This window comes from Lycium ferocissimum, chromosome 11 (assembly GCF_029784015.1).
Source record: "Lycium ferocissimum isolate CSIRO_LF1 chromosome 11, AGI_CSIRO_Lferr_CH_V1, whole genome shotgun sequence".
Lineage (NCBI taxonomy): Eukaryota > Viridiplantae > Streptophyta > Magnoliopsida > Solanales > Solanaceae > Lycium > Lycium ferocissimum.
In genome coordinates this window covers 26,055,843-26,083,186 of record NC_081352.1, presented here as the reverse complement: position 1 = coordinate 26,083,186, position 27,344 = coordinate 26,055,843, and the positions used below count along the sequence as shown (strand labels likewise).

Below are 27,344 nucleotides of genomic sequence, written 5' to 3'. Positions count from 1 at the left end.
TCTAAAATTTTCCTTTAAACTCTTATGGTTTACTCTCTTTGGTTCACTGCCCTTTGAGAAAGATTTGTCGAGAATGAGTCAGGTTTTATTGCTTTCTTCCCAGTTCAGGCTGTTCCTCGGTTTTTGTGTGGAAGTTTTAAATCTTCGTTCTTCTAGAAGATCCATGCTCTGTTCTTCGCTCTTGATCCACAAAGGCAACCTGTTTGTCTAAGTAGAACTACCACATGCATGTTCGACAAACTACTGCTTCTCATTTATACTTACTCTCAAACAGAACAGTTTGTTTTTATACCTGTTAGTAAAAGCCCTTTCTGGGACCCATCACCATTTGCCTATGATATCTTCCGCAATGCCTTCGTTGTTGCTTTACCAGACTTTCGATAATTTAATGTTCTAATAGAGTCGTTCTGGTTGCAGCACCATTGTCAGAAACTGAAACTGCTTTGATGGAGCATTGAGATCAAACATTGGATAATATGTCTGCTTGGTCTTGAAGAGATTGCTCAGAAGCTTGTACTGTCAACCTTTTTGTTGTTGGAATGCCCTCCTCGTACTAACAAAGTGGGAAATGTCAAATTGAGACATCAACGTGGGACCCACATGGTCATGATGCAGAACTTTGGATATTGCAAAGCCAATGCGTGACATTCAAATGCAAGTGGACCCAGTGCATAGCAAATTAATACCCACGTGAACAAGTGATAAGGCATCAAGTACAACATTTTAAGGCATACAAATCTTAAAACAACAACTAAAATAAAAAAAAGTTATGGACCCCATATGTATTAAATAATAACTAATATTAAAAAAAAATTATGAGCTCCATAATAAATACCAATTAGTATTAAAAACAAAGAAAAAAAGTGGAACCCATCAAATCTAAACTCACGAAAAAAAGTGAACCCCATATTAATAAAATTGCCAATATTTTAAAAAAAAGTGAATCACATATTAAAAAAATAAATAATATTAAAAAAATTATGGGCCCCATATTAAACACCAATCAGTATTAAAAAAAAAAAAGTGAAACCCACCACATCCAAACTCACAGAAAAAAAAAAGGACCCTACATTAACAAAACCAAGTAATATTAAAAAAAAAGTGAATTCCATATTAAAAAATAAATAATGTTTAAAAAATTGTGGGCCCCATATTAAACACCAACCAGTATTAAAAAAAAAGAAAAAAAAGTGAAACTCACCACATCCAAACTCACGGAAAAAAAAGAAGTGGACCCCATATTAACAAAATCAAGCAATATTAAAAAAAAATTGAATCCCATATTAAAAAAATAAACAATGTTAAAAAAAGTGCTTAAAAAATCAAACAATTAAATCAATAATGATGGACTCATTTTTACATGCGTATCAACTCATTAGTGAGAGTAAATGAAATTATTGTACAGTAACATACTTAAAATACTTATATATTAAAATAAGTTAGAATTTAATTACTTTTTTATTTTTTTCTTACTCTAATAAATGTGAAAAGAGATTAATGTCATAAAAGAAAAAAATAATATTAAATGGAGATCAAATAATTAATAAGGTAAATTAGTAAAATTCTAATTCTAATTGATGTTTCCTTAAAAAATCGTGTAAAAAATAACATGACAAGTAAAATGAGTTAAACAAAAAATATTTACTAAAAATTAAAAAATAGAAGTTCTTCATTTAAATAGAAAATTAAATTTCTACTTTGTTTCATTTTAAACATGTAAAATTAATATAATAATTTGAATTAGAATTATCCAAATCAAAATTTGATAAGAAAATTATACGTATTACTTTACTATTACTACTATATAGAAGAGCCGGTTTAGTCTAGATCGTCGTCCGTGTTCGGTCCTATTTTTTATTTAAGGGTAAAAAAATCTTTTGTGGTCCCACCCACGTTTTTATTTAAGGGCAAAAAAATGATATTTTATACTTTATATTACCAACTCTTCTAAAAAGTAGATAAAAATACTTTATTATATTTTTATTTTTCTACTATATAGAAGCATCGGTTTATCCAAACGCATGAAAAAAAAAAGTGGACCCCACCCTCTCCAAACTCATGAAAAAAGATACAATTTAATATCAAATGAAGATCAGCTAATGAATAAGGTAAATTAGTCAAATTATTATTCTAACTCACGTTTCCTTAAAAAACCATGCAAAAGACAACATGACAAGTAAAATGAGTTAAATGGAGAATATTTACCAAAATTAAAAAATAGCATTTCTTCGTTTAAATAGAAAATTAATTTCTATTTTGTTTCGTTTTAAACATGTAAAATTAATTTAATAATTTGAATTAGAATTATCCAAATCAAAATTTGATAAAAAATAATAAGTATTTTGCACTTTTAAATTAATTAAATTAAAATTGAAAGTATCAACTGACTTTAAATATTGCTATTATTTTATCTCAAAAAGAGAAAAATAGTTTTCTTTTAAACAAGTCTTCTCTTTTAAAAAGTATTAATAAATTTTCGTAAAGCAAAACACGAATAATATAAAATTTAGATACAGAAAGACAAACTATAATGTTATATTAATCGTATTTTGAACATAATATGTATATGTATATATATATATATATATATATATATATATATATATATATATATATTATCACTATCTAAACAAAACTACATATATATATATATATACACTATAATTCGAAGTGTTGGGGCCATGCTTGACAAATGGGTAGCCTCGTCTAGTTAACTTATAACAGCGCAGCTAGGGTTTTATGTACCTATACTCTTCTCTCTTCTCCTTCAGGCATCAGTTTCAGGTACGCATACTTCTCTCTATCTCCTTCTTCTTCTCTTTTTCTCCTTCTCCTTCTTCTCTCTTCCTCCTCTGTTTTCGACTTCAGTTCTTCTTCTTTTTTTATCCCCTGTTTCCAGCGACTTCTCCTTTGCATTTTTTTTTTTTGCCTTCTTCTATTTTCTTCTTCTCTTTTTATCCTCTTTTTCCGGCACTACTCCTCTGTTTTTTTTTATCTCTCTTCTGCAGTGAGGCAGTGACTGTTTTCCTCTTTTTTCTGTTCAATAATTGTTAACTTTTGTTATAAACAGTAGGTTATGGATTAGTATTGCACTATTGCTTGAATTTTAGTATTGCTTGTCTTATCACTTATGAATTATTGAGTCATTCAAGTTCTAGACTTTTAGTATCAACTATCTGCTTTTAATTTTTGAATTGAAATATTTGCTAATATGTTATTGCTAGTGAGATTTTGATTATTTATATATGCAATTAAATATTTTAATTTTTTGGTATTTATTGGCGCCGCACTTCAAAAAGGCGAGCGCCTCGCCTTAAGGAGAGGCAGGCCCTTGTCGACTTTTGTCGCCGCGCACCGTCCAAAACACTGGCCTTGAGCTCTCCCACCTTAATAGCTAGCTTTTGGGGTGTGAGTACGAGTTTGGTATTTCAATACGAGTAGTGTGATTAGTAATCTTACTGCAATTTGTGTTTCCATAGCTTGCATGATTTACACATGATTTTTAAAGTGGATGTATTACTGAATGCTTTGAATTTGCATGTGCGATAAGTCCTTTACTTGATATGATACTGAACCATATGTGATTTTACAAGCTAATATACATTATTATTCTGCTGCCTTTTTTCTACCTTTCGCTTTGAATAACACTATTGCATATGCGAATTTTGCCTCCAACTGTTATTTGTGAATGATGATCTCTGGAATTTGTGAATGTAGTTGATCCAGATGGCTCTAAGAGGTGTTTGGCAGCTAAAGAAGCTGGTAGTCAGCTATTGCAATTGGGGCGGCAGTAGCAGGGGAATAAGGTAAAGGTTAACTTTGAAGCCTTTTGTCCTTTAGATTGGCCTTTTACATTAATCGGAATTATAATGAGACTGTTTCTACCGGGGATTGTGGTGTTCCGTGTTAAACAAAGTGAGGAGAGAAATATGTAAGAACTTAAACTTTTATAAAATTGATGCTTTAATTCTACTGGACACGAATTAGGGTAGAGGAGTAGTTTAGTAATTGAGTGTTGTCTTACTTATCCTTGCATACTGGTAGTTGTAGTATTACGAGTAGGTCCTTGTCTTTGATAGTATTTTGCCATGCCTTGCTATACTGCTGTGGATTGCTTGTTCTTATCTCTAGCACTCTATTTGTTCGTTTTTTTAGTACGTCGTCCTATTATCTTGTGCTGTAACGGCTTATTATTACTGTTTATTATTACTGATGCTTTTTCATCTCTCCTTGAGCCGGGGTTCTATCGGAAACAGCCTCCCTACCCGTCAAAATGTAGGGGTAAGGTCTGCGTACAACCGTACACTCTACACTCCCCAGACCCCACCCGGTGGGATTATATTGGGCATGTTGTTGGTGCTTTAATTCTACTGATCTATTAAATATGTCAATTGAAAATCTTGTAGTTCCAATTTTGAAGCAAAAACTGACAGTTACTTCTGGTAAAAACTAAAGAGGAAAAGGAAAGGTTTATATTTTATATTATTTCAGCCTTGACAATATATCTTTATGGATAATTATCCACTCTCACAAAACTTAACAGTGTTATGTACTTATCTTTATGCATCTCAACTCTTCCAAACTTTGTTTCTTACTATTATTTTTGGTGCTGGTGAAATTTGGTCAACTGAAATGGAGATGAATGGAGCATTGTTATTTCTTTAGTAAGGTGGGATTCATTGAGTATTATAATGTTATTAGTCTGACATTTTATTGAAATTCTTTTTCAAACCTAATCAGAATGTTATCATCAATCTAGGTATAATAAGATTTTTTTTTTTTTTTTTTGCATGTTGCAACCGTCAGTTAAGAAGTAGTATTCTCACTGCATATATTGTGATTTTGTGGTGATTGTCACCTGTCTAGAAAAGTTGGTACATTGCTGATGTGCCATAGTGCAATTTTACATATGTAAGTGATCAGTCCTATTTGGAGTTTAAAATGTAGTTGTCAGAGGAAAAGATTGTGACTTTTGGTTTGTAAAACAAAATGGAATAACAATTATTATTCAGACTTAAGCAGAAAAAAGAGGAAATAGGATGGGCTGCTACGTTCTGGATGACTGAGGTAGATGTAACAAAATAACTACGTGGCAGATGTTAAGGTATGTATCTACTATTGCAGGGCATTCATGGAGTCTGAATTGCCTGCATTCAAGGAGAAAAATCCGCAACTTGAGGTGGTCACTGAACTCAATCGTGGTCAGCATCCTTTCTTGAAGGGATTATACAGTAAGTCTTTCTCTAAGTTTCCCTTCAATTCTATGCCGTAAAAAAGTATTCGTTCTGCGCCTAAGGAGATGCATATGAAGAGAAAAAGTAGCTAGGTTACTTTCAGTTGACTGCGACCAGAGACTTATTATGTTACTGCAATCTTTGAAATAGGCATGTGTCTGTGGCTATTAGGTTTGATTGGTTCAGCTGTATATTAGGATGGAGTTTGTCTAGCTTTAAGTGAACTCTGCTGAAATTTTCATTCATCAGTTAGAATCACTCAATGGGTTATAAACATCAGTCAGGATTTTCTAGTCGGTTTGTAACATCCGGCCCAAAGCTTGCTGCCTCTGAACCCTCCTTAATTCTGTGAAGACCGCCTCTCACCATCGTTAAGGGAGCTGCTTATGCCCTTCCTAGAGTAATCTTCCCCTGCCACAGATAGTCCCTACTCTTCATGTCCCCTATCCAATTTGGGTTTCCACCTCTTGGACCTCAGATGTTATTTTATTGACCGTAACATGGCTTTCCCTGCTAGTGAATCTATGCATTCGTTCCTTAATGGTGCACTCAAGCCAATTTGAACCCCCTCTTAGGCTCTGCTCGATTATTTACAATAGCTCGTGCTCTACTTTGCCCAAGCGCCTTTAAAATGTTTAAACTTGGGATCAGCTTATCAAAGATATCACAGGGCAGCATAACCACTTTTTTTTTTTTTTTTTTTTTTTTATAAGTAAATATTATTAAGGCAAGACCAAAATGGTACTGCAAAATACAGAATAGAGGTCACCATATAGCAGTTAAACACAGTTAAACACACTCATCTGAAAGAATCTAAAAAGTCTAAAAACTCTGATAAGTGCTCTACTGTCCTCTCCTTACACCAATGAAACAGATATTCTAAAAAATTATACTTCACAGCCTCCTATTCCTCTCCAACCATATACTCCGTATCAGATTAGTTATCAACAGGATTGTGGAGGTCTAGGTCCTTAGGAAGGACAGATCACTATAATGTGCATAACAAAGGCTGCAACAATCAGGGATTAAACAATGGAGTAACAAAAGCATAAGATAGTGTGTGTGTTTATTTTGAGATGGATCATTTGTCCTTTTTTTGCAGTATTTAGGAACAGTATGCCAAAGTATAACACGCTAAGACACAGGGGCCGGATCAGGTAGTTGAGAGAGAACCACGTAAGTAGCAAAAACTAAAATAGAGACTTGCACTCCTGAGCCATCAGTGGACGTACCTGGTTTTTGCTTTTCTCTACCCCAGCACCAACTTCGTCATATTAACAGGCCTCAAGTCTTTTTTCCCCACTTTGGGCTACGACCGAGCAGACAGGTTTTGTTATTGACAGCTAAAGGTAGTGTGAAACGTAATGTGTCATATTGAACGCATTTGCCACCTCACAACCCCAGTCCAAAAGTAGACAAAAACCTGTACATGTACTGTACAAAAATGTGTGTTGTGAAGATGATATTCCTATTTATGCCTCGTATATATGTTGTATCAGTTTATTCAGAAACCAGTTGTTTTTGCTGTAATCTCTTTTCACGAGTGTGTACTGATTTGCTTTTCAATTAGAGAACAAGAATGAGCGTGCTGTATGTGTGAAAAACTTGAATCAAGACGAAGTACTTGAAGCTGCGACCAAGTTAAGAAATTCACTTGGCAGAAAGGTGGTGAAGCTGAAGACTCGGCATGTCACGAAACAACCAAGCGTTCAAGGTACATGGTCAACAGCATTGGAGTTATAAACACCAAAAGAAAAAGGTCTATGCGGGTGTTTTCTGACATCCTTGGTTTTATGATATGGATCTGTAAGTCACAGGTGTAGTTTTTTGGACAAACAAGTAATGGATAATGTGGTCTACATGTATGAGAAGCGGACTTTTCCAATTGGGAGCATAATTTATGTAAATATAAACAAACAACAAAGTATAAGTTACCTGTCTACACAAATGCAGAGAAGAATAGACATCAATCTAGGGACATATTTGTACAAAGAAAGCAAAATTTTGACTAATAGGTGTGTGTATTTGAAGGAATGGACAGGCTTATAGGTGTGCGTACAATTTCGATTTTTTAATTTAAAAAGTGACCACATAGTTACAGCAAATCTCATGAATAAGGAAGAAATGGATCTTTCTTCAATATATGTGTACAAAATATAGTGACGACATAGTTTCAGCATATTTTACCATTTCTCGCAGCAAGTGAAGTCATAATGGCATTAATTTCCTTCTCCATGCCCTTGAATCCAAACATGTAGACTATAAGACTAATGTGTTGTCTTTGTCGAGTAAGTCTAATCTAGGCGGCCAAAATGGTTAAAAATAAACAAGTAACCATCAATCCGACACATAGATATGAGTTGGGTAACTAAACTTTTTTAAAAATGAATCAAATATAGATATTATTCATTAAAAATGGATCTCATGATGGTATCCATATTATAAATATTCATTTATCTGCTTATTATTTTTCACGAATTCTTACTTTCTATGAGTAAACTTATTTTGATATTTAACTTGTGTTCTCACCTGACTATTCCTTAAACCAGGGATAACATGGATATCCATATTAACAGCCCACATATTCTATCCGTTTTTATCACACCCATATCCGATCCGATCTGCTCGTTTGCCCCTCCTAGTCCCATCCATGATTCTTCCCATATTAAAAAGCTGATTAATCCATATTTTGATGAACAAGTTAAAATCATAAACAAACTTCCCATATTAAAAATCTTATTAAGCCACATTGATATTACATTTACTTTGGTCAAGCAGAGAAGGCAAAGTGGATAATCAGGAAAGTATAGTAAAACAATTTATGGATCGACCAATTGTAAGAAGCCCATACGTTTAAGAGGACAATTTGTACCAATGTTAATAGGGAGCCCATGTTAATATTTAGAGGAGGCCCATTTCTGGCTATTCTGTTGGACTAGATGCTGAAAAGGTAATTGGGCCAAAACTTAAAATGAAGAGAAGTCCAGGAAATTACACCCAATAACTTTGGAAATTGGTGACTGAAAACTTTGATCTCGGTTTGTTTCATGGGCAAATCCTCAAGGTCAAAAGTCAAAAATTGTTAAACACAATTTTTTGTCCGTAAGGCAATCAGAATCAAATGTTCAAGACCACCGCCAAAGTCATTCTTGTAAATCACCTAGAAAAGTTGGGGAAGTGCATTGGTATTGGATTTTCAGCGGTGGATCAAAAGTTTTAGTTACGGGTTCTCGGAAATCTAGTAGCTTTTATTCACACCATGTATAAGCATTAAAACTTTTTTTCAAAAATTTATAAATATTTGATTGTGGACCCATTATTATTGTAAATTAATCTAAATTTATGTAGGAACCCAAAAACTTCAAATCCTGAATCTGTCTTTACCAATTTTGGTGCCACTATTTGAGTTATGGTCTAAGTTTATAAATTTTTGTGCGTCTATCCACTTTGAAATAACTTCAGACATGCGGTGTTTGAACTTCGGATATATATGATTGAACTCGATCATTTTTTGCACGATTTAAGTCATTTTAGCTTGAACATCGGGTGTAAAATACCTCGACTTCAGTCATATATAACTCTAGACATTTTATTCTACCGCATGTCTTATATTTGCTAAAGCTCGATTCAAATTAAATAATTTTAAAAAACTAGATACATGTTCAAATTACTATTATTCCTAATCTCTTATTTTTGAGTCTAAAGTCATGTATTTGCTCTTCCCCATGGAAAAGTTTGATGTGAAGGATTACCAATGGCTGCGCATGGCTTGTTTTCTGAGTTATTAGTTTCTCTGTTTCAAATAGATCAAGGATAATATTATGTGGCTGACAGTGCCACGCTTACATTGTAATCAGACAATTTATTTATTTCGAGCAATTTAGATTCATGAATTAGGTCTCGAAACACATATAAATTATAATCTCTTGAAAATTGAAATTCATGTGAATTATAGACCTAACAAAAAATAAGGCGATAGTATGAATTAGTTGGATTGTATATTCTACTTATGTTAGTGTTCACTTAAGGCCTAATATTTATTGTGAGTTTTTTTTTTTGTTTAATCTTATTAGAAATTTACGATGCCAATAAAAAATATAAAAACACATCTACTTTTTTTTTAATTTAATTTGCAATACATCTATATTGATATGAGACTTAAATAAAGGGATAGGGACACTAATGAATTGATACGAACTTGTATGGATCCGGGGGGGGGGGGGGGGGGGGGGGGGCTGCTATAGCCCGAATACGAATTTGGTAGAATCCAATAGCTTTTGCTCAAACAACGTATTTATATTAAGAAATTTATTAAATATGTATAAATACTAAATTTAGAACTCAGTTATTATCATTTGAAGTAGCCCTTTTAAAATCTAGGATCACAAAGTTGAAATTCTAACTCCGCCTCCGTATGATTAGGGGTGTTCACTGTCCGGTTTGACTCGGTTTTTGATTAAAACCAAACCAAACCAATTAAGTCGTTTTTTTTTTAATATTCAAACCAAACCAAACCATTATAGTATAAATTGTATCGGTTTCGGTTTTTTCGGTTTGGTTCGATTTTTTCGGATTTTAAAAATGTATTAATACAAAGAACCTTTGAATTAAATGGTAACTAAATACGGCTTTGACGTGATTCATTCAAATCTAAGAATCTTCTTAATTAATTCATTAACTTTATTTAGGTATAGGCCTATGGCTATGAGCATAGGCATTACAGAAACATAACATCTACTTTTCATGATTCTAATTCTCCTACATGTAGCCTTTTGATATTATGTGGCCTACGGAATTTTTGTTTTCTAGACTCATCGTGTTTATAAACATTGAAAAGAAAGCACATTTAAATTAAAGCGGAAAATGATAAACGAGAAAAGACAAAGTCATCTACCAAATCTTTTTAAATTCCAATTGCCATTTTCTTCCCTTTAATTTGTTACGAATAAAATGCTAGTTATTAGTAGTAATTCGGATGGCATGTAAAAGAGAGAACCGTAAAAGCCTGGATAAGGGAAATTTTTTATTTTACCTTAAACTTAAATGGGCTACACTTTTCTTTCTAATTATTTGAATTTATATTGGACTTGGTCTGAGCCAAAATTTTGAAGAAGTTATATATATATAATATTTTAAATATGTATGTATCTATCGGTTTGGTTCGGGTTTTTTTGGTTTAACACCAAACCAAAGGTTATCACTTTTTTAAAATTTAAAACCAAATCAAGTCAAACCAAGCCGGTTTTCGGTTTATTAAGTCGGTTTGACTCGATTTTTCGGTTCGGATCGATTTTTCGGTCTCATTTGAACACCCCTGCGACCCCTACGTATGATATTGAATACTGCATTGAACAAGCACAAACAAATCGAATAACTACTAAAAAATCATGCAGACGACCCTATTTATTTCTTGGCAGGATCTAAAACAAATTTGAATTAGTTAAGATGGTAAATTTCAAACAACGGACGTAGAAGGTTCTTTGTACGTTTCCTTAAGAAAGATGATTGACTGTGATGGAGCAATCAACGTATCTAAGTGAAATGAGAATTTTTGTATTTTTTTTTTTTCCTTTTTCCTACTTCTGTTTGACCTATTTTTTATTTAAAAAGCTGAAGATGCTGCTGGTGCACTTTTATCCTTTCAGACAATTTTGGCTTGTGAGGGTGCCGGGTTAGACATTGACATTAGGTTATAATATTAATATTTTTAAAAAATACATAAAGGAGTGGACATGGTATATCAAGTATTATCATTATTATAGAAGGGTAGACATGTGCCTCATTTATTGTTGTATCTAGGTTATGTTCTACGAATAATTTCATACATGTGCCTACTAGTGACAATGATAGGTTGTTGTATAATGTACGTACGGAAATTCACCATTATCAAATCGCTGATGGGAAAATTATTAGAAAAAAAATAAAACTGGCATGAAATAATAAATTTCCTCAGCAGTCGGTAGCTATAGAAAAAGTTGTGGGTTAAATATAACTAAAATTATGATATGAGTTGGGAGAGATCTTGGAATTATTCACAGAATATATGGTCCATCTCTACGTACTAAATCTAAGTTAATTTCAATTTCGGGAGCTTATGTTAAAAAATGTTACTATCATGGTCAATATAAATATTATAAAATATTTTACCGTTTTTACGTGCTATGAATTTATTTTACAGATAAAATAAAAAAATTAACTTGTTATATTAGATTATATTTATACTACACTTCACACAGTTACACTGTAAAAAATTCTCACTATTAATATACAGTGATATTTAAAACGTAAATCATTTTGAGATTGCATTTTCAGTATCATGGACAACCAGTTAGAGATATATAATTGAAAGCCGATTTTTCAGTTGCAAATCGAATTCGTCAAGCTGTCTTTAAATATTTTATTAGGGCTTCTGGATTCTGGAGCCACCACATTTATCGAAGAACAACTGTATTTGTGAAAATCAGTTATGAAGGTTCATTTCCAGCCTGTAAACAAATGCAAAAAGCTCGTATGTTATAAAGAAAACAGTATAAATCAATTAATCAAATATGACTCATATCTCCAGAACTAGTTGAGCTCGATTAAATGAATTTACAGATATTTCTTGAAGCAAAAAAAGAAAGAGAGACAGAGAACATCTTAAAAAGGAAAAACATCTGATCCAACTTTTTTCGAAAAAATTTCATTCCAGCACTGGTAAACCTTTTGTCTTTTAAGACATAGTATTAAGTAGGTGTTTGGCCATAGAAATAAAATAAAAAATCACTTTATTTGGATCTTTTGAAGTTGGAGTTGGAGTTGTGTTTGGTTTATAGTTTTTGCAAATAATATTTGGTTGTTTGAATGTACTTTTCTAAAAAACGTGAAATATGATTTATACCCCTAATTTCTAAAAACTAACAAAAGCATCCAAAACAATTCATAAACATAACCAGCTGGTTGAATCAAAACAAGTGATTACACAATTACGTCAAAATAACTGATACATTAGTGAAAACAACTTTCAACAGAATGAAACTTCACATTGGCATACCACATCCCCTCCCGACACACAACCCCCCCCCCCCCCCCCCAAAAAAAAAGGACCAAAGCCCCTTTGAGGAAGAGGGAATGGTAAAAACTTACCCGCACCTGTGTGTTTACACCCATCTCAATTACGTTAACCATTGATAATAAACTAAGGTCTAGAATTCTTTTTTAATAAAGAAAAAAAGAAAAGAAAGTTAATAACGGAACGTCACAACGGTCTTTGTTATTACAAATTTTTGGCTACCAAAATCTTCATTGCTATTGCAAATATCTGGATCAACATCTTGTTTGTCATTACCAAAATTATATTTTTGTTATTGCAGATTTCTAGTTATTGTATCATCTATCACATCCATAGTCTTAACTAAGTGCGTTAATTGAGATATTGGAGGTGAAATAGAAGTATAATAAATGAATATGATGATAAATTAGAAACACTAACTAATCTAAGAATGGACTGATATTTTCATGATCATACTGTTGATGGAAAATAAAAATATTTATGGTGTTACACCCCGTATCTTCGAAGAGCACTTATCAAATTTGAAACATAAGTACGTTGAGTTAGGGTTAAGTAAAACCACTTTGGAATATAAGGAGCAAGCATTATTAAGTATATTTAATGAGTGAAGGATGTATATAAGGTATACTGGAAGGTTTTATAAGGAAATGAGTGGAAGAAATGGAGTAGTACGACTTTGGAGAAAGGACGGGTAAAGTTTCGTGAGAAGATTTTGGTCCAATTTGAGGGAAGAATATCTCTTAGCATATGAAGTTTTTTAAGGTATTTCAAAAGCCTAAAATGAAGTTCGTCGAGTCTAGTATCTAACGCAATAAATTGCTCGTCGATAGGGCATCGGAGTGGAGAATTATGGGTGTTACAAGTTCGGCTGACAGAGCAGAAAGACGTGCTACAGTACTGCTATAGTAACCGACTTGCTACAGTAACTGCTACAGTGACCCCCGACCCGAATTTGACACTTATATAAAGGGTAATAACCCCTCTTTTTTTTCATCAGATTTGCCTAGAAAATTCCAGAAAAATAGTTGAGGGTGTGAGAATATCAAAAAAATGAGCAATTTTCAAGCGACGGAATATTAGTTTAGGTCCGGATAGCGCGTGGTTGTGATTGTAGTCTTGTTTTGTGGCGGATTTTGATGGGGATTCAAAGCGGATATTGCTACTTCAACAAGAGTAAGATATGAATCTTTCTCTTTTGGTATTATTTATGGCTTGTTCTCGGAGACAAAGTCGTTAAATAATTGTGTAGTAAGTTGGTTAGTTATGGAAGTTGAAAAACAGCGTGTAGGCTGTTTTATGGTACATATTGGTGTTGGAAATGATTTTATTGATGTTTGTATTGTTGTTGTTGTTGGTTGCTGAATTGAGATTCCCGGCTAGGCATATAAACGGGGGGAGATCTTCCGATTTTCGGCAAGGATATAAAATAGTTTGACTTGAAAGCTTAGCACAAATATACTACGATGAGTCTAACGATTGTGTGAATCCTCTTAAATGTAGACTTGCGAGCTCGGACGAATAAGTGTAGATAATTGGAGGCTGAACAGGTATGTTAAGGCTAGTCCCTTTCTTTCAAAAGGCATGATTCCTATGCTATGATTCCATATATGTTTCCATAACCTTCTTACTTCCAAAAGTTAGAAGTTCATGATTCTTAAAAGCTTTTTATGATACTAAAGACGATATGTTTTCTATGATGAACATGATGATGATAATTTTAATTCTAGAAATTTCAAAGCTTATAATTTTAATGCTAAGATGAGATTACTGAGCTTATTTCATGATTTTCTTGATTCCACTCATTGTTGTTGATCTCACCTTATAATCATGGTTCCTTCAAGGTGAGATAGAGTGATGATAACTGTTCCATAATATAAGTCGGAGGCTACCGACCTTACGTCACTCCGATAAAGTGATAAATTTTACTTGGGCTCTCATGCATGCTACTTATGATATATATATATATATATATATATATATATATATATATATATGTACATATGGGGTAAGGGGAAAGGTGAGGCGTTATATACGCATAGCCACCTGATCAGCTGGATATCATCCCGGACGCGGGATATATGGGATAAATGGATCGGGCCGTTCGTTCCGCGGCAATATATATGCAAGATGATGATATGATATATGGATCGGGCTGCACGTTCCGCAGCAATATAAAATATTTATGGATCGGGCTGCACGTTCCGCATCACTATTATTTATTTATGGATCGGGCTGCACGTTCCACAGCATTATTATTTGTATATATATATGAGGAATGTTTTTTTTTAAAAGAAAGCTAAGCATGCATGGTATCCGCCTTATGAGGCAATCAGATATACAGGTTATTTTTATTTTATTTCATGTTATGTTCTATATTTCCTATTATGTTATTATTCATGCACTCAGTACATCGTTCGTACGTCCACGTCCCTTCTTGTGGACGCTGCGTTCATGCCCGCAGGTGTAGATAGATAAGACGAGGATCTTTTATCGTGGCCGCCTTCGGTACCGATTATGATTGGTGAGCTCCACTTCTTCCCCGGAGCGCTGCCGAGTACGGATGTATATATGTTTGTATGATTTTTGTTCGGGGCATGTCGAGGGCCACATCCCGACTGTATACTTTCGTCATGTTCATAGAGTCTTTGCGAACGGTTTTACGTATAGCTTCGTTATGTTCTGTCGGTTGTTATATTGGCGTTGTGGGTCCATTGGACATATATTTATACATGATATTACGTTCATATCTAGCCGTAGCCTTATTTTGTCATTCGAGATAGAGAATACAAGTGATAAGTTGGTTCGCTCGGTTTTCGTAAGGTGTCGGGTGCCAATCACGCCTTACCAAGGGTGGGGTGTGACAAATTGGTATTAGAGCAATTCTGTCCTAGGGATGTCTGCAAGCCGTGTCTAGCAGAATCCTGTTTATGGGTATGAAGCCGGCCACATTTATAAACAGGAGGCTGCACGGCATTTAGGAATGATTGACCTTATTTTCTCATCTTAGATCGTGCAGGAGAGCCAAGTCATAGGAAATGAAATTTCTTGTACTAACCTTTGATTTCAGCGGAAGAATGGTGTTGATAAAGGAAGTGGATGATGATATTAGAATTACAGAGGTAAGTCACTTTGTCGAAATTATGTCATCAAGATATGCATCTTCTATGAGAATAAATTGGTCATAGTCAAGATAAGCTGATTGTACAGTAAAGCAGGGGGAATTAGTTACGTTTATAATTTAATGATAAGTTCAGTTGTAAGATTGCAGACGACAGAAGTTGAAGGAAACAGTACAGAGGTAAGTAATGGTAAAAAGGATTATAAGTCAGATATGGTAAGAATGTTGCAAGTATTATTGAAATACATAGCCAATGAATGGAAGGGAAAGTGACTAGGGAAATATACAAGGACGATTGATAAAAGTTCAAGTATATTTCGAGTTGTGACACATGAGGTAAGTTTTGTCATCTTTGCATTTCTGTTCGATATTGAGAGCCCTGTGAGGCTAAGGTGTGTTACGCATGTATATATTTGACCCTGTGAGGCATTGCATGTATTTTCTGGGCTACGTGAAGGGTTTGGATAGTAAGAAGTATAGGGGAAACTCTGTCAAAATTTTCCTAAAATTTAAGGACGAGGACCAAGGATTTAAGAGATAACAAAGATTATACGTCTATGATTGCTACAGATTGATTAAAGGTAAAGTATAGGACACGTTGATATGGGATGACAAAATAAAGATGACGCCACAAGTGGACATCGGGCTCAGTTATTGGAATCAAAAGTACTATTCCGGCTGGACAGATAGTTGGGCACATCACTACTTCGAGTATCCCCATAAATTTCGATCGAGAATGGCAATGAAATACAACACTATAAGGTAAAACCTTTAAGGGGGGAAACATGTAAGCTTGAGTACGAGCACAATGACTGACTAAGGTATTGGAGGAATTATGACACCCGACAATGGGGCAATTGAAAAGTAATAGGGAGTTATGAAGCAAGATGAGCTAAGGAAATGCAAGGAGATGCCATGAAAGTAGACGGAGATAAGATCGCAAGAAAAGGATTCAAGGATATTGCGTTGGTCGAAACAAGCTGGTGACAATGAACCCTCGTGAAATTTCAATCCGCTAGTTATATCAATTGCGAGAGTATATGACATAGAACCATACAAACAATCGCCATGATGAGATGGCTAACAGAATGGTGCAAGCACGATGAGGAGGATACTTCACTCTACAACCCTCCAGACCGAGAGGAGGACAGGCCGGCTACAGGTATATGAGTCTTTTATTGGAACTTCTTATGTGCGTACAACTATTGCAGGATACCATTGATAGTTGACAAATGGAAGTTTTGAAGGGACCGATAACCAAAGTACTTATAGATACTGCGGCTAAGAAGTTTTACCGCTACAAGGAATCTTAAAATTTAGGAATGGAAAGCGATTGTATGTGTTGATTGATGGCTTGTCATCGGGAGTTCCAAAGGTTAAAATAGCATTTGCTTCGTCGGAAGAGTAAGGAATCCTTTTAATCTGGAGGGAGATGCACTACGAGAATTTATCGGAATCCGTTAGAATTTCAGCTTGTTCTAGGTTATGTGATAAAGGTCACGCAGTAGGGTGGATGCGATCATACCAGCACTAACGCACCGGATCCCATTAGCACTCCAAGGTTAAGCGTGCTGGGGTGAGAGTAATACTAGGATGGGTGACCCCCCTGGGAAGTGTACTAAAAGTCTTACAAATTCAGAGATAAGGGACAGATGAGAAGCTAGAGTAGCCTAAGGGAAATTGGAGTATGCGGAGTGGTTGGAAACCTCAAGAGGTTGCGAAGGACAAGGCGGACTAGATCGGTGGCGAGAAAGAAGGTGCATCACAACTCTAGAATTAGGTTGAGTTCGAATAGTATTTGGAGATACTTTGTAAGTGAGGGGTTAGTAACCACACATATGTATAGGTATGATATCCCATATGTGACCGCGCCAAATTGGTATGTGTGTTCCAGCAACTGGCGTTGCTATATACTGAAGGCATTAATCGAACAGGGTAGAGAAGTTCAAGTAACAAATGCTACAAGGTAAGTTGATGTTATCTTCACTACAGGTTAGAATTGGAAAGTCCTAATGCCATAACGCCAGGAAAAGGAAGAAAGTGAGTATATAGAAAGTAAAAAGATTAAAATGTCTTAAGTGTAAGGAACGAGAGAGAGTGAAGTTTCCAAGAGGGACGATGGGCAAGGCAAGGGACTATTGGAATGAGATTTGAAGGTAGGCATGCGAAAGGAATAAAGTGTGGTAGTATAGAAACAAAAGATGAATGTGTAGGGTTAGAGAACAGGCTTCGATAAGTGGGACAAAATGATAGTAATCACCAATAGGGATGGAAAGTAAGAGAAAGAATGATCAGGCCTCGCAACAATGCTAAGAGATTTCCAGCTCTCGAGAGGTATATAAAGGGATAAATGTGTATTCATATTGACACGGTTGCCTCGGACACGGAGGAGCCTTCCTAAAAGATGGTTTAAGAATAGAACGGATTTGCGAGTTTAAAGGAATATTTCATGGACTTCAGGGTCGAAAGAAGAGAGTATAATGCAGGGATTTCACGATACGAACAAGAAGTGGCAGAACACTGGAAGAACTACAACGCATAGGTGGGACACAAATAAGTAGTCAAGGAAAATTTCGGATAAGTGAGCTAAGTAAATAAAAGGATTGATAGTGGAAGTGGAAGAGTGTAGCATATTAACTCTCAATGATATATTGTAGACGTAAAGTGAAATCGAAAACTCAGAGTAAGAAGAATTTCAGTGATAATAGTTGTGGAGAAAGACGAGGGATAAAAAGAGCAAACTGTGACCAAACACTCCGGAAAATGTTTTGATGGATCTCAATGTTCCCGTTAACCCATTGATTCGGGAAATGTTCAGTCATAAAAGGTGGAAGTAGAAAGGCCTTAAAGAAGGCAGCGAGAGTGGATCTGTAATGCATAAGCTCTTCGTTTAAATGCAAAACCCTCGACTAGCAGAAAGAAAAATAAGTCAAGCTATACGATGAAAGAACTCCGGTATTATGAGAGACCAACCGAGTTGGAAGATCGTTAGGGTTGGCCAATAACTACCAGTACTCGGGAGTTATTAGTGTGCAAGAACACCCTTAAAAAGGGGGGGGGAAGAAAGCGGTCTAATTCTGAAAGGAGGTGTAGCATTGTCAAAAATCCAAAGAAAAAAAAGATATTAGCTTAAAGAGGCCAAGACTCGGGACGTAATGGCATATCAAGAATGTATTAAGAGTGAGCAGAAATGAATTAAATATAAGCAAACCACAAGCAGGTATGAAAAAGAAATTACGATGGATTAAGAAATACTTCATGCGGATGTGAGATATGATTTCCAGGCCCAGCATATTCTAAAGAGTAATAAAGAGAGGGAGAAAGGTCTTCAAAATAATTTCACAGAGAACGATGGAAAGGGTGACGAGCACAAAGGGCGCCGCAGCCGGGAGCTACCAGTAGGGAGACAAGGACGAAAAAATGGCATGATTATCAGAGTACTTGCAAGACGACAAGCGCTTATGGCATGATAAATCAAGACTACGATAAAGGAAACAGAGCGAGTACGGGATACGAGTTGATATCTGATTATGTATGTAAGAACAAGGAGGTGATGGAGTGCATAGATGAGTCCAATGAAAGAGTTAAGAGCGCGGGAAGAAACTGACCAATGTATAGGATAAAGATACGTCGATCGAATTCTAAGAGGAAGGCAACGAACAAACAGAGATGTTGTGGGTTGTAAACTACAACATTCGAGGACGGATGTTTTTAAGGGGGGAAGGATGTTACACCCCGTATCTTCGAAGAACACTTATCAAATTTGAAACATAAGTACGTTGAGTTAAGGTTAAGTAAAACCACTTTGGAATATAAGGAGCAAGCATTATTAAGTATATTTAATGAGTGAAGGATGTATATAAGGTATACCGGAAGGTTTTATAAGAAAATGAGTGGAAGAAATGGAGTAGTACGACTTTGGAGAAAGGACGGGTAAAGTTTCGTGAGAAGATTTTGGTCCAACTTGAGGGAAAAATATCTCTTAGCATATGAAGTGTTTTAAGGTGTTTCAAAAGCCTAAAATGAAGTTTGTCGAGTCTAGTTTCCAACGAAACAAATTTCTCGTCGATAGGACATCGGAGTGGAGAATTATAGGCATTACAAGTTCGGCTGACAGAGCAGAAAAGCGTGCTACAGTACTGCTATAGTAACCGACTTGCTACAGTGACCCCCGACCCGAATTTGACCCTTATATAAAGGGTAATAACCCCCTTTTTTTTTCATCAGATTTGCCTAGAAAATTCCATAAAATCGTTGAGGGTGTGAGAATATCAAAAAAATAAGTAATTTTCAAGTGACGGAATATTAGTTTAGGTACGGATAGCGCATGGTTGTGATTGTAGTCTTGTTTTGCGGCGGATTTTGATGGGGATTCAAAGCGGATATTGCTACTTCAACAAGAGTAAGATATGAATCTTTCTCTTTTGGTATTATTTATGGCTTGTTCTCGGAGACAAAGTCGTTAAATAATTGTGTAGTAAGTTGGTTAGTTATGGAAGTTGAAAAACGGCGCGTGTGGGCTGTTTTATGGTACATATTGGTGTTGGAAATGATTTTATTGATGTTGGTATTGTTGTGGTTGTTGTTGGTTGCTGAATTGAGATTCTGGGCTAGGCATATACGGGGAGATCGCCCGATTTTCAACAGATATAAAATAGTTTGACTTGAAAGCTTAGCACAAATATACTACGATGAGTCTAACGATTGTGTGAATCCTCTTAAATGTAGACTTGCGAGCTCGGACGAATAAGTGTAGATAATTGGAGGTGAATGGGTATGTTAAGGCTAGTCCCTTTCTTTCAAAAGGCATGATTCCTAAGCTATGATTCCATATATGTTTCCATAACCTTCTTACTTCCAAAAGTTAGAAGTTCATGATTCTTAAAAGCTTTTTATGATACTAAAGATGATATGTTTTCTATGATGAACATGATGATGATGATTTTAATTCTAGAAATTTCAAAGCTTATGATTTTAATGCTAAGATGAGATTACTGAGCTTATTTCATGATTTTCTTGATTCCACTCATTGTTGTTGATCTCACCTTATAATCATGGTTCCTTCAAGGTGAGATAGAGCGATGATAGCTGTTCCATAATATAAGTCGGAGGCTACCGACCTTACGTCACTCTGATAAAGTGATAAATTTTACTTGGGCTCTTATGCATGCTATATATATATATATATATATATATATATACATATGGGGTAAGGGGAAAGGTGAGGCGTTATATACGCATAGCCACCTAATCAGCTGGATATTGTCTCGGACGCGGGATGTCCGGACGCGGGATATATGGGATAAATGGATCGGGCCGTTCGTTTCGCGGCAATATATATGCAAGATAATGATATGATATATGGATCGGGCTGCACATTCCGCAGCAATATAAAATATTTATGGATCGGGCTGCACGTTCCGCGACTATTATTTATTTATGGATCGGGTACCGCACGCCCGCGGTTAACTATTATTTGTATATATATATTAGGAATGTATTTTTTGAAGAAAGCTAAGCATGCATGGTATCCGTCTTACGAGACAATAAGATATACAGGTTATTTTTATTTCATGTTATGTTCTATATTTCCTATTATGTTGTTATTCATGCCTTACGTACTATACATCGTTCGTACATACGACGTCTCTTCGTGGACGACGCGTTCATGCCCGAGTGTAGATAGACAAGACGAGGATCTTTCATCGTAGTGCTGCCTTCAGTACCGATTATGATTGGTGAGCTCCACTCCTTCCCGGAGCGCCGCGAGTCTGGATGTATATATGTTTGTATGATTTTTGTTCGGGGGTATGTCGAGGGCTTACGTCCGACTTGTATACTTCAGTTATGTTCATAGAGGCTTTGCAGACAGTTCCTGTGTATAGCTTCGTTATGTTCTGTAGGTCGTTATATTGGCGTCGTGGATCCATTGGACATATATTTGTACATGATATTACGTTCATATCTTGCCTTAGCCTTATTTTGTCATTCGAGACATAGAGAATACAAGTGATAAGTTGGTTCGCTCGGTTTCCGTTAGGTGCCGGGTGCCAATCACGCCTTACCAAGGGTGGGGTGTGACATATGGCCTTTGGGATGTGGTTAATTACCGACATAGAAGTATTAAGAAATTACGGTCAACCTACTTATTGTTTAGAAGATAACCGAAATAGCGTGAGAATATTTTATATTATTAATTAAGATCATCCACAAGATACTTGGTTAACTATGGTTCAATATTAATATTCATAATTAAATAATATGATAGGTGTCATTTATTCAACTTGTTGGGTGTAAACACCCGATACGGTAATTTTTTACCTGAAGAAAACAAATCCTTTAATCAACTGATGTAATAAATTACCACTAATGTATCGCCATTCATAAGATTTGAGCACATTTATTGCATATGTAAAGCTAGAAAGAGTGACACTGTTATGCAGAGTATCCCCATTACACTTGTGCCCCATACAAAACCCAACAAGAACTAATTAAACCAAATAGTTAGTTATAAGCACTACAATACTAGAATAAACGGGGTTAAATTTATAAAAATAAAAGATTTAGGGTAAAGTTTGAAAAAGAAAAAATAAAAGCAGGGTTCGAAATCAGAAAGTGAAAATTGTGAAAACAGTGTTTTGATTATTTTTCAAATTCCATTTGAAATTTTCATGGCCAAACACTAGTTTTCAAAAAAAGTGAAAAAATATTCCGGAAAAAAGTGAATAATTTCCATGGCCAAACGGGTCCTAAGATTCTCTCTACATTCCTACACTGACATACACATCTTTAGTTAGACTGAGGCCTGTTTGAATATGAATGCACATTCGAATATTAAGACGTGTATTAAGATATGTATATTAAATAATTAACATTATTTACTTTTTTTTAATATATAAATCTGTATTTATCTAAAACTTAATAAATACAAAATTTAAATAAAATACTTATTAATCTAATACTATATCAACATATATTTTTAAAAATAATATGTTAGTTGGTTGTAGTGTGGGTTAAGAGTGGTGGTAGTGGTGTCGACTGGAAGTGGCGGTTAGCGGTGGCGTTGGTTGATATTAGTGGTTGTAGCTTGTAGGTACTATAGGTAATAGTGATGAGACGGGCAATAGTTGTGAATGTTGGTGGTTGATGGTGGTAGTTGGAGGTGATGGCTAAATAATTATGGTGGATGATAGTGATGGCTATGGTGGTGGTGACTGATAGGCGATGTGTATATTAGTGGTGGCTGATGATAGTGATTAATAGTTGTATGATATTAGTAGTTGATGGTGATGATAGTAAATCGTGGCTAGTGATGGTGAATATTGTTGTGGTGATTGATAGTGATAGTGGTTATGGTGGTTAGTTGTGGTTGTTGATAATGACAAGGGGTGGTTAGTGGTGATAGTGAATGATAGCATCTTAATGATATTAAGTCTTTGTTATCGATCATTTAGATTTATTCAGACTCATTAAGTGGTTATAAAATGAGAAAAGACAAACTCATTTAATGATTAAGACCTAAAAACAAAAAACAAATACACTTAACGTTCAAAATTTAAATTATTAAAATTACGACCTTCATTAAGTGCAAACAAATGAGCCGTAAAAATACTGTTGTTAAACTCCGCACGTAATCTAAATATAACAGCAATAACAAAGTCTTAACATATGATAAAACACTAATTCTTCATTACAACTAGTTGGTGAAAATGCCCATAAGCAGAACAAACGAAGAACAAGAAAGCCGAAAAAAATGATTCTCCATACATTTCAAGAGCAAGGGATTTTTGTGTCTTAGATACAATAATACATATTCTGGAACAAAAAAGTTACGACAGAGGCAGAGCATTAGCAATGCTGAATGATCCAATTAGGAGCTTATTCTACACAACTAGTGAAGGGTTAAAAAGACATATCTTATGTACATTTCTAACCAAAAGGAAACAAAAAGAAAATCTAAAACAAGTAACAGAAAATTTCACCTAATAACACAAATTATTCTGCACAATGAGTCATTGTTAATCAATGGAATCCCCTTGATCCTCTAGACTGATAAAGTTCCAGTCTGCCATTCGCTTCTTGCAACAATTTATCCCCCTTTTCATGTTGGCTCAAGTACGCGTGCTTCGAGGCCCATTCGAGCACTGTCAACACCTCGGCTTGAGCAAGCGCTTCGCTATCAGGAACGTGCAATGCGATGTAACAAAGCAGAACTAATGCGGGACCTTGAACTTTTTGTTCACCAAAGTAAACAAGTTGAATCAAATGTTTTGCACCACCAGCACTTATAATTGCCTTTGAATGATCCATATGAAGGTAGTTATCCGAACAAGCAAATTTCGTTAGTGCTATAGCAGCTTCTTTAGAAATTCCTGGTTCAGGCACGTCGAGCAGCTTAACTAACGGACTAATCATCCGTGTTTCTGTTGCTCGAAAAGTCCTAGCTAAATTCCCGATAGCATTAATACACGGAATAAGCAAATCTGAGTCTCCTTTTTCGATGATTCTCAGCAATTGATCAACAACGGCTTTACAGGCCGTCGTATTAGGCTTGAATGCTGATCGTCTCAGATCAGAATCTCGTTCTGCCACTGCTGTGATTTCCATTACTGCCATTGAAGAATTGTACTTAACATCTTCGGTTCCTTTCTCCAAGAGTACCGCGAAGCAAAGCAGTGCCCGTGATTCAGTAATGCTGCGACAACAACAACAACAACAACTATGCCTCAGTCCAACAAGTTGGGTCGACTATATGAATCCTCAGTCTTCATTTTAGACCATATGATATCTTCATCATAATAATAACATAAAAGTGAAAAAGACATTAAGAATATATATATTAATATATATACTAACAACAACAACAATAATAATAATAACAATAAAAGTTTCAGATGAGTCTAAAACTTGTCCTCAACTAGTAGCTATTACCTGCGACAAATAGAGGAATTTCCCTTGGCTAGTTTCCATAACGCTCGTGCAGCCATCGCCTTCATATAAGCCTTGGTAGCGGGATCCTCATTTTCCCTCCCTTTATTGTTACTCGCCCCTGTTGAACAAACATTGTTCTGATTGAAATGATTTTGCTTCACGACATTATTTACGTTAATGCCATTGACAAGATTCTGCTGAGGGGTCGTCTTCGTTAGACCCTTCATCGACATAGTGGTGGTAATCACATTGTGCATTTGATTAGACTTGTTATTGCCCAACGGATGTGGAATATGAGTCGTCTTGGCATCATCCTCTTTCGCCTTTTTGTTCACATTACTATTGTTATTGCTAGCCAAAACAACAGCATGAATCGAAGTGGCTTTGCTTATGATGGTATATTTGCTATGCTCTTGGACCGTCTCAAACGCGAGATGGCTAACGAGTAACCGGACTATATTATGCTGCTGGAAAAGATCTTGGCATTTCGGGTAATGTGAAGCGAGCTCAGCAACTGCCCATGCTACTACTGACTGAACTTTCATCGGACCTTCTTTGAGGATTTTCGCGAAGACTGAGCAAACTCCAGCATGTACCATGTGTTCAACACTTTCCGGGTCGCGTCCAAGAAGTCCAATTGCCTGAGCTGCATTTTCTTGACCTTCCAATTTCCCTTCCTTCAATAATTTCAACAAAGGTCCAACTCCACCTGTGGAGACATAATATAATAAATTAATTAAAAGTATGCTCTTTCTAATAGCTTAATTTCTTTTGAATCGTAAAAATGCCTTCAACTTCTAATAGCTTGAACGTATCAACATAATTCAAAATGGTATTAAACCAGATAGAATTCCGGTTCGATGCTACAAAAAGCACAGAAAATATTTCCACATGTTTGGTCCATGAAAAAAGGTCTGCCCGTGACTGAACGTGTTGAAACGTAATAGGATTATTGGCACTGTATGGCATTTTTTGAGGCCAATGTTTAACTATTGTCTCAGTTAACCCGATAGGCTAAATTTTGCTTTTAAAATTAGAGAAATTAACATAAATTGCCGCCCACCAAAATAATAGCCAACAGATATATATTTTTTGTATATTAGTGTATAATATACAACAAATATACATTTTTGATACAAACTAACGTATATTTGGCTAGCCCATATAATTATTTTTGACCGACCAGCCAATTGTGTAACTTGCCCTTAAAATTAGTTGGATGATTTTCGTTTTTGCGGCTAAATTTAGCCCACTGCAGTGACGGGAAAAAATAATAATCAAATAATGGCCTCAAAAAAGAAAATTTGTGCAAATGTTATTTGCTCAGACTATTCGAAAATGTCAGACTAGTGTGTATCGGATCCAACACGTGTGCGATAATATTTTTGGAGAGTCTGAACAGCATAGCATAATATAATTAACTACTATAATTATACTGTAAAGTTTAAGCTTTTAGATGATTAGATGAGAGTTTCAACGACGTACCTTCTTCGATGATCAACTTCCCATACCGATCATTATCCCTGGCTAACGAAACCAACGAAGCAGCCGCATCCGATCTCTCATCAGCCAAACCCGTATACAAAATCGCAATCTGTTCCCATATCAAACACAATATTGGCTCATTCGCAGCAATAGGTGGCAACCCCAAATACTCATCACCCCTCTCACTCGCATTCGCAGAAACACGTAACAACCACGACACATCTCCAATAGAATTCTCCAGTAGGGAAGTCATTTTCCTGAAAGCCGCAGCAGGAATGATAGTAAAAACTCTTTTTACTAAGCCGTTGGCACGACATTTTGTTACGATGGATAGTGCTTTTTCGAGTACTTGTTCAGTGTCTTCGATGATACGTTTAGTTGGACGTTGGTAAAGGTCGTTACTAGCTCGCGCTGCTTGACGTAGCAGCGCGGCGAGTTTTTCTGTTTTGGATTTTATATCTAAGCAGTCTTGTTTAAAGGAATGTGCTTCATCTGCTGCTTTTGTTACTTGGTCTGCTAATTGGATTGGCTTTGTTAAGATCTGTTTCACTATGTCAGCCATTGAATAACACAAATTAAAAGCCTAGTTCAAAGAATACAAAAAATGGAGAAATACTGAACCAAAAAGAAATGTCCAGAAAAGTGGTAGGGTTTATTTTTATTGTTGTTTTTGTTTTTGGTGTAGTGAAATGAGCTGGGGTTTTGGATTTGTGGGTTTAATAGAATACTGTTTGCATCGAGAAGTTGCAAATGGAGACTAGAGACTTGGTAATAATTTCAGCAAAATTACAGATCAAGAAGTACAGAAATGGAGTCTATTTTCAGTTTCCTTTTAAATATTGAACCAAAAGGACATGTCAAGAAAAGAGGTGGCAAGTGGGTGGGGTTATTTTAATTGTATTTTTTTTTTTTTTTTTTGTGTGTGTGTGTGTGTGTACTGAAATGAACAATGGGTAAGAAGAAAGAAAAGGAAATGGAAGCGGGGTTTTGGATTTGTGGGTTTTAATAATAGCAGACTGTTTGCATCGAGAAGTTGCAAATCTGAGACTAGAGATTTGGAAATAACTTCAAAGAAATACCAGATCAAGAAGTACTGAAATGGAGCTTTTATTCAGTTTACTTTGAAAATTTTGGAGGATAAAAATGGAGAAGTGAGCCAAAAGGAAATTCTTTTTTGGTGTTGAAAGGATAAAGAAATGAAGATGGCAGATTTGTTTACATTGAGAAGTTGCTTTTGAAGATTTGACAGTGGAGTTGGAGTGAGCTGCTATTGGAGAGATTTGTGGGTTTAATAAATTAAAGTAGGAGACCTTTTTATATAATCATTGGCTTGCAATCTAGAGTATGGAGTATTTCATTTGTGCTTACGTGGTACACTTTTTTTTTTAATTTTTTTTAAAAAAACTGAAATACTTTAATGTAAAATTTTTATTTAAAAAGAAAACTGAAATATTTTAATGTAAAAAAGAAAACATTCAAACGGAAGCAAAATAGTAAATCACATAAAATGGGACGAAGGATTCCT

The 27,344-nt window shown here is 35.3% G+C and overlaps 2 protein-coding genes across 2 annotated transcripts; one reads left to right on the top strand and one right to left on the bottom strand.

The window, feature by feature from the left end:
* Window positions 1-2,712: 2,712 nt before the first annotated feature.
* LOC132036773 (large ribosomal subunit protein mL43-like) lies at window positions 2,713-7,119 on the top strand. The gene is made up of 4 exons (XM_059427153.1): window positions 2,713-2,784; window positions 3,718-3,806; window positions 5,125-5,231; window positions 6,805-7,119. The coding sequence occupies exons 1-4, from the start codon at window positions 2,740-2,742 to the stop codon at window positions 6,975-6,977; spliced, it is 414 nt and encodes a 137-aa protein (XP_059283136.1). The 5' UTR covers window positions 2,713-2,739; the 3' UTR covers window positions 6,978-7,119.
* Window positions 7,120-23,185: 16,066 nt separating this feature from the next.
* LOC132037069 (uncharacterized) lies at window positions 23,186-27,096 on the bottom strand. The gene is made up of 3 exons (XM_059427507.1): window positions 25,820-27,096; window positions 24,335-25,043; window positions 23,186-24,098 (listed from the first exon to the last, which is right to left on the bottom strand). Exons 1-3 carry the CDS (start codon window positions 26,379-26,381, stop codon window positions 23,426-23,428), a joined length of 1,944 nt encoding a protein of 647 aa, XP_059283490.1. The 5' UTR covers window positions 26,382-27,096; the 3' UTR covers window positions 23,186-23,425.
* Window positions 27,097-27,344: the final 248 nt, after the last annotated feature.

What these genes read in the sequence shown, in the direction of transcription:
- LOC132036773 (XM_059427153.1), top strand. Translation starts at nt 2,740, where the DNA reads ATGTACCTATACTCTTCTCTCTTCTCCTTCAGGCATCAGTTTCAG. An exon ending in CCTTCAGGCATCAGTTTCAG is followed by an intron (nt 2,785 to 3,717) that starts GTACGCATACTT and finishes TTGTGAATGTAG; the next exon opens with TTGATCCAGATGGCTCTAAG. An exon ending in GGCAGTAGCAGGGGAATAAG is followed by an intron (nt 3,807 to 5,124) that starts GTAAAGGTTAAC and finishes CTACTATTGCAG; the next exon opens with GGCATTCATGGAGTCTGAAT.
- LOC132037069 (XM_059427507.1), bottom strand. Translation starts at nt 26,381, where the DNA reads ATGGCTGACATAGTGAAACAGATCTTAACAAAGCCAATCCAATTAGCA. An exon ending in GAAGTTGATCATCGAAGAAG is followed by an intron (nt 25,044 to 25,819) that starts GTACGTCGTTGA and finishes ATGTCTCCACAG; the next exon opens with GTGGAGTTGGACCTTTGTTG. An exon ending in AATTCCTCTATTTGTCGCAG is followed by an intron (nt 24,099 to 24,334) that starts GTAATAGCTACT and finishes TTGTTGTCGCAG; the next exon opens with CATTACTGAATCACGGGCAC.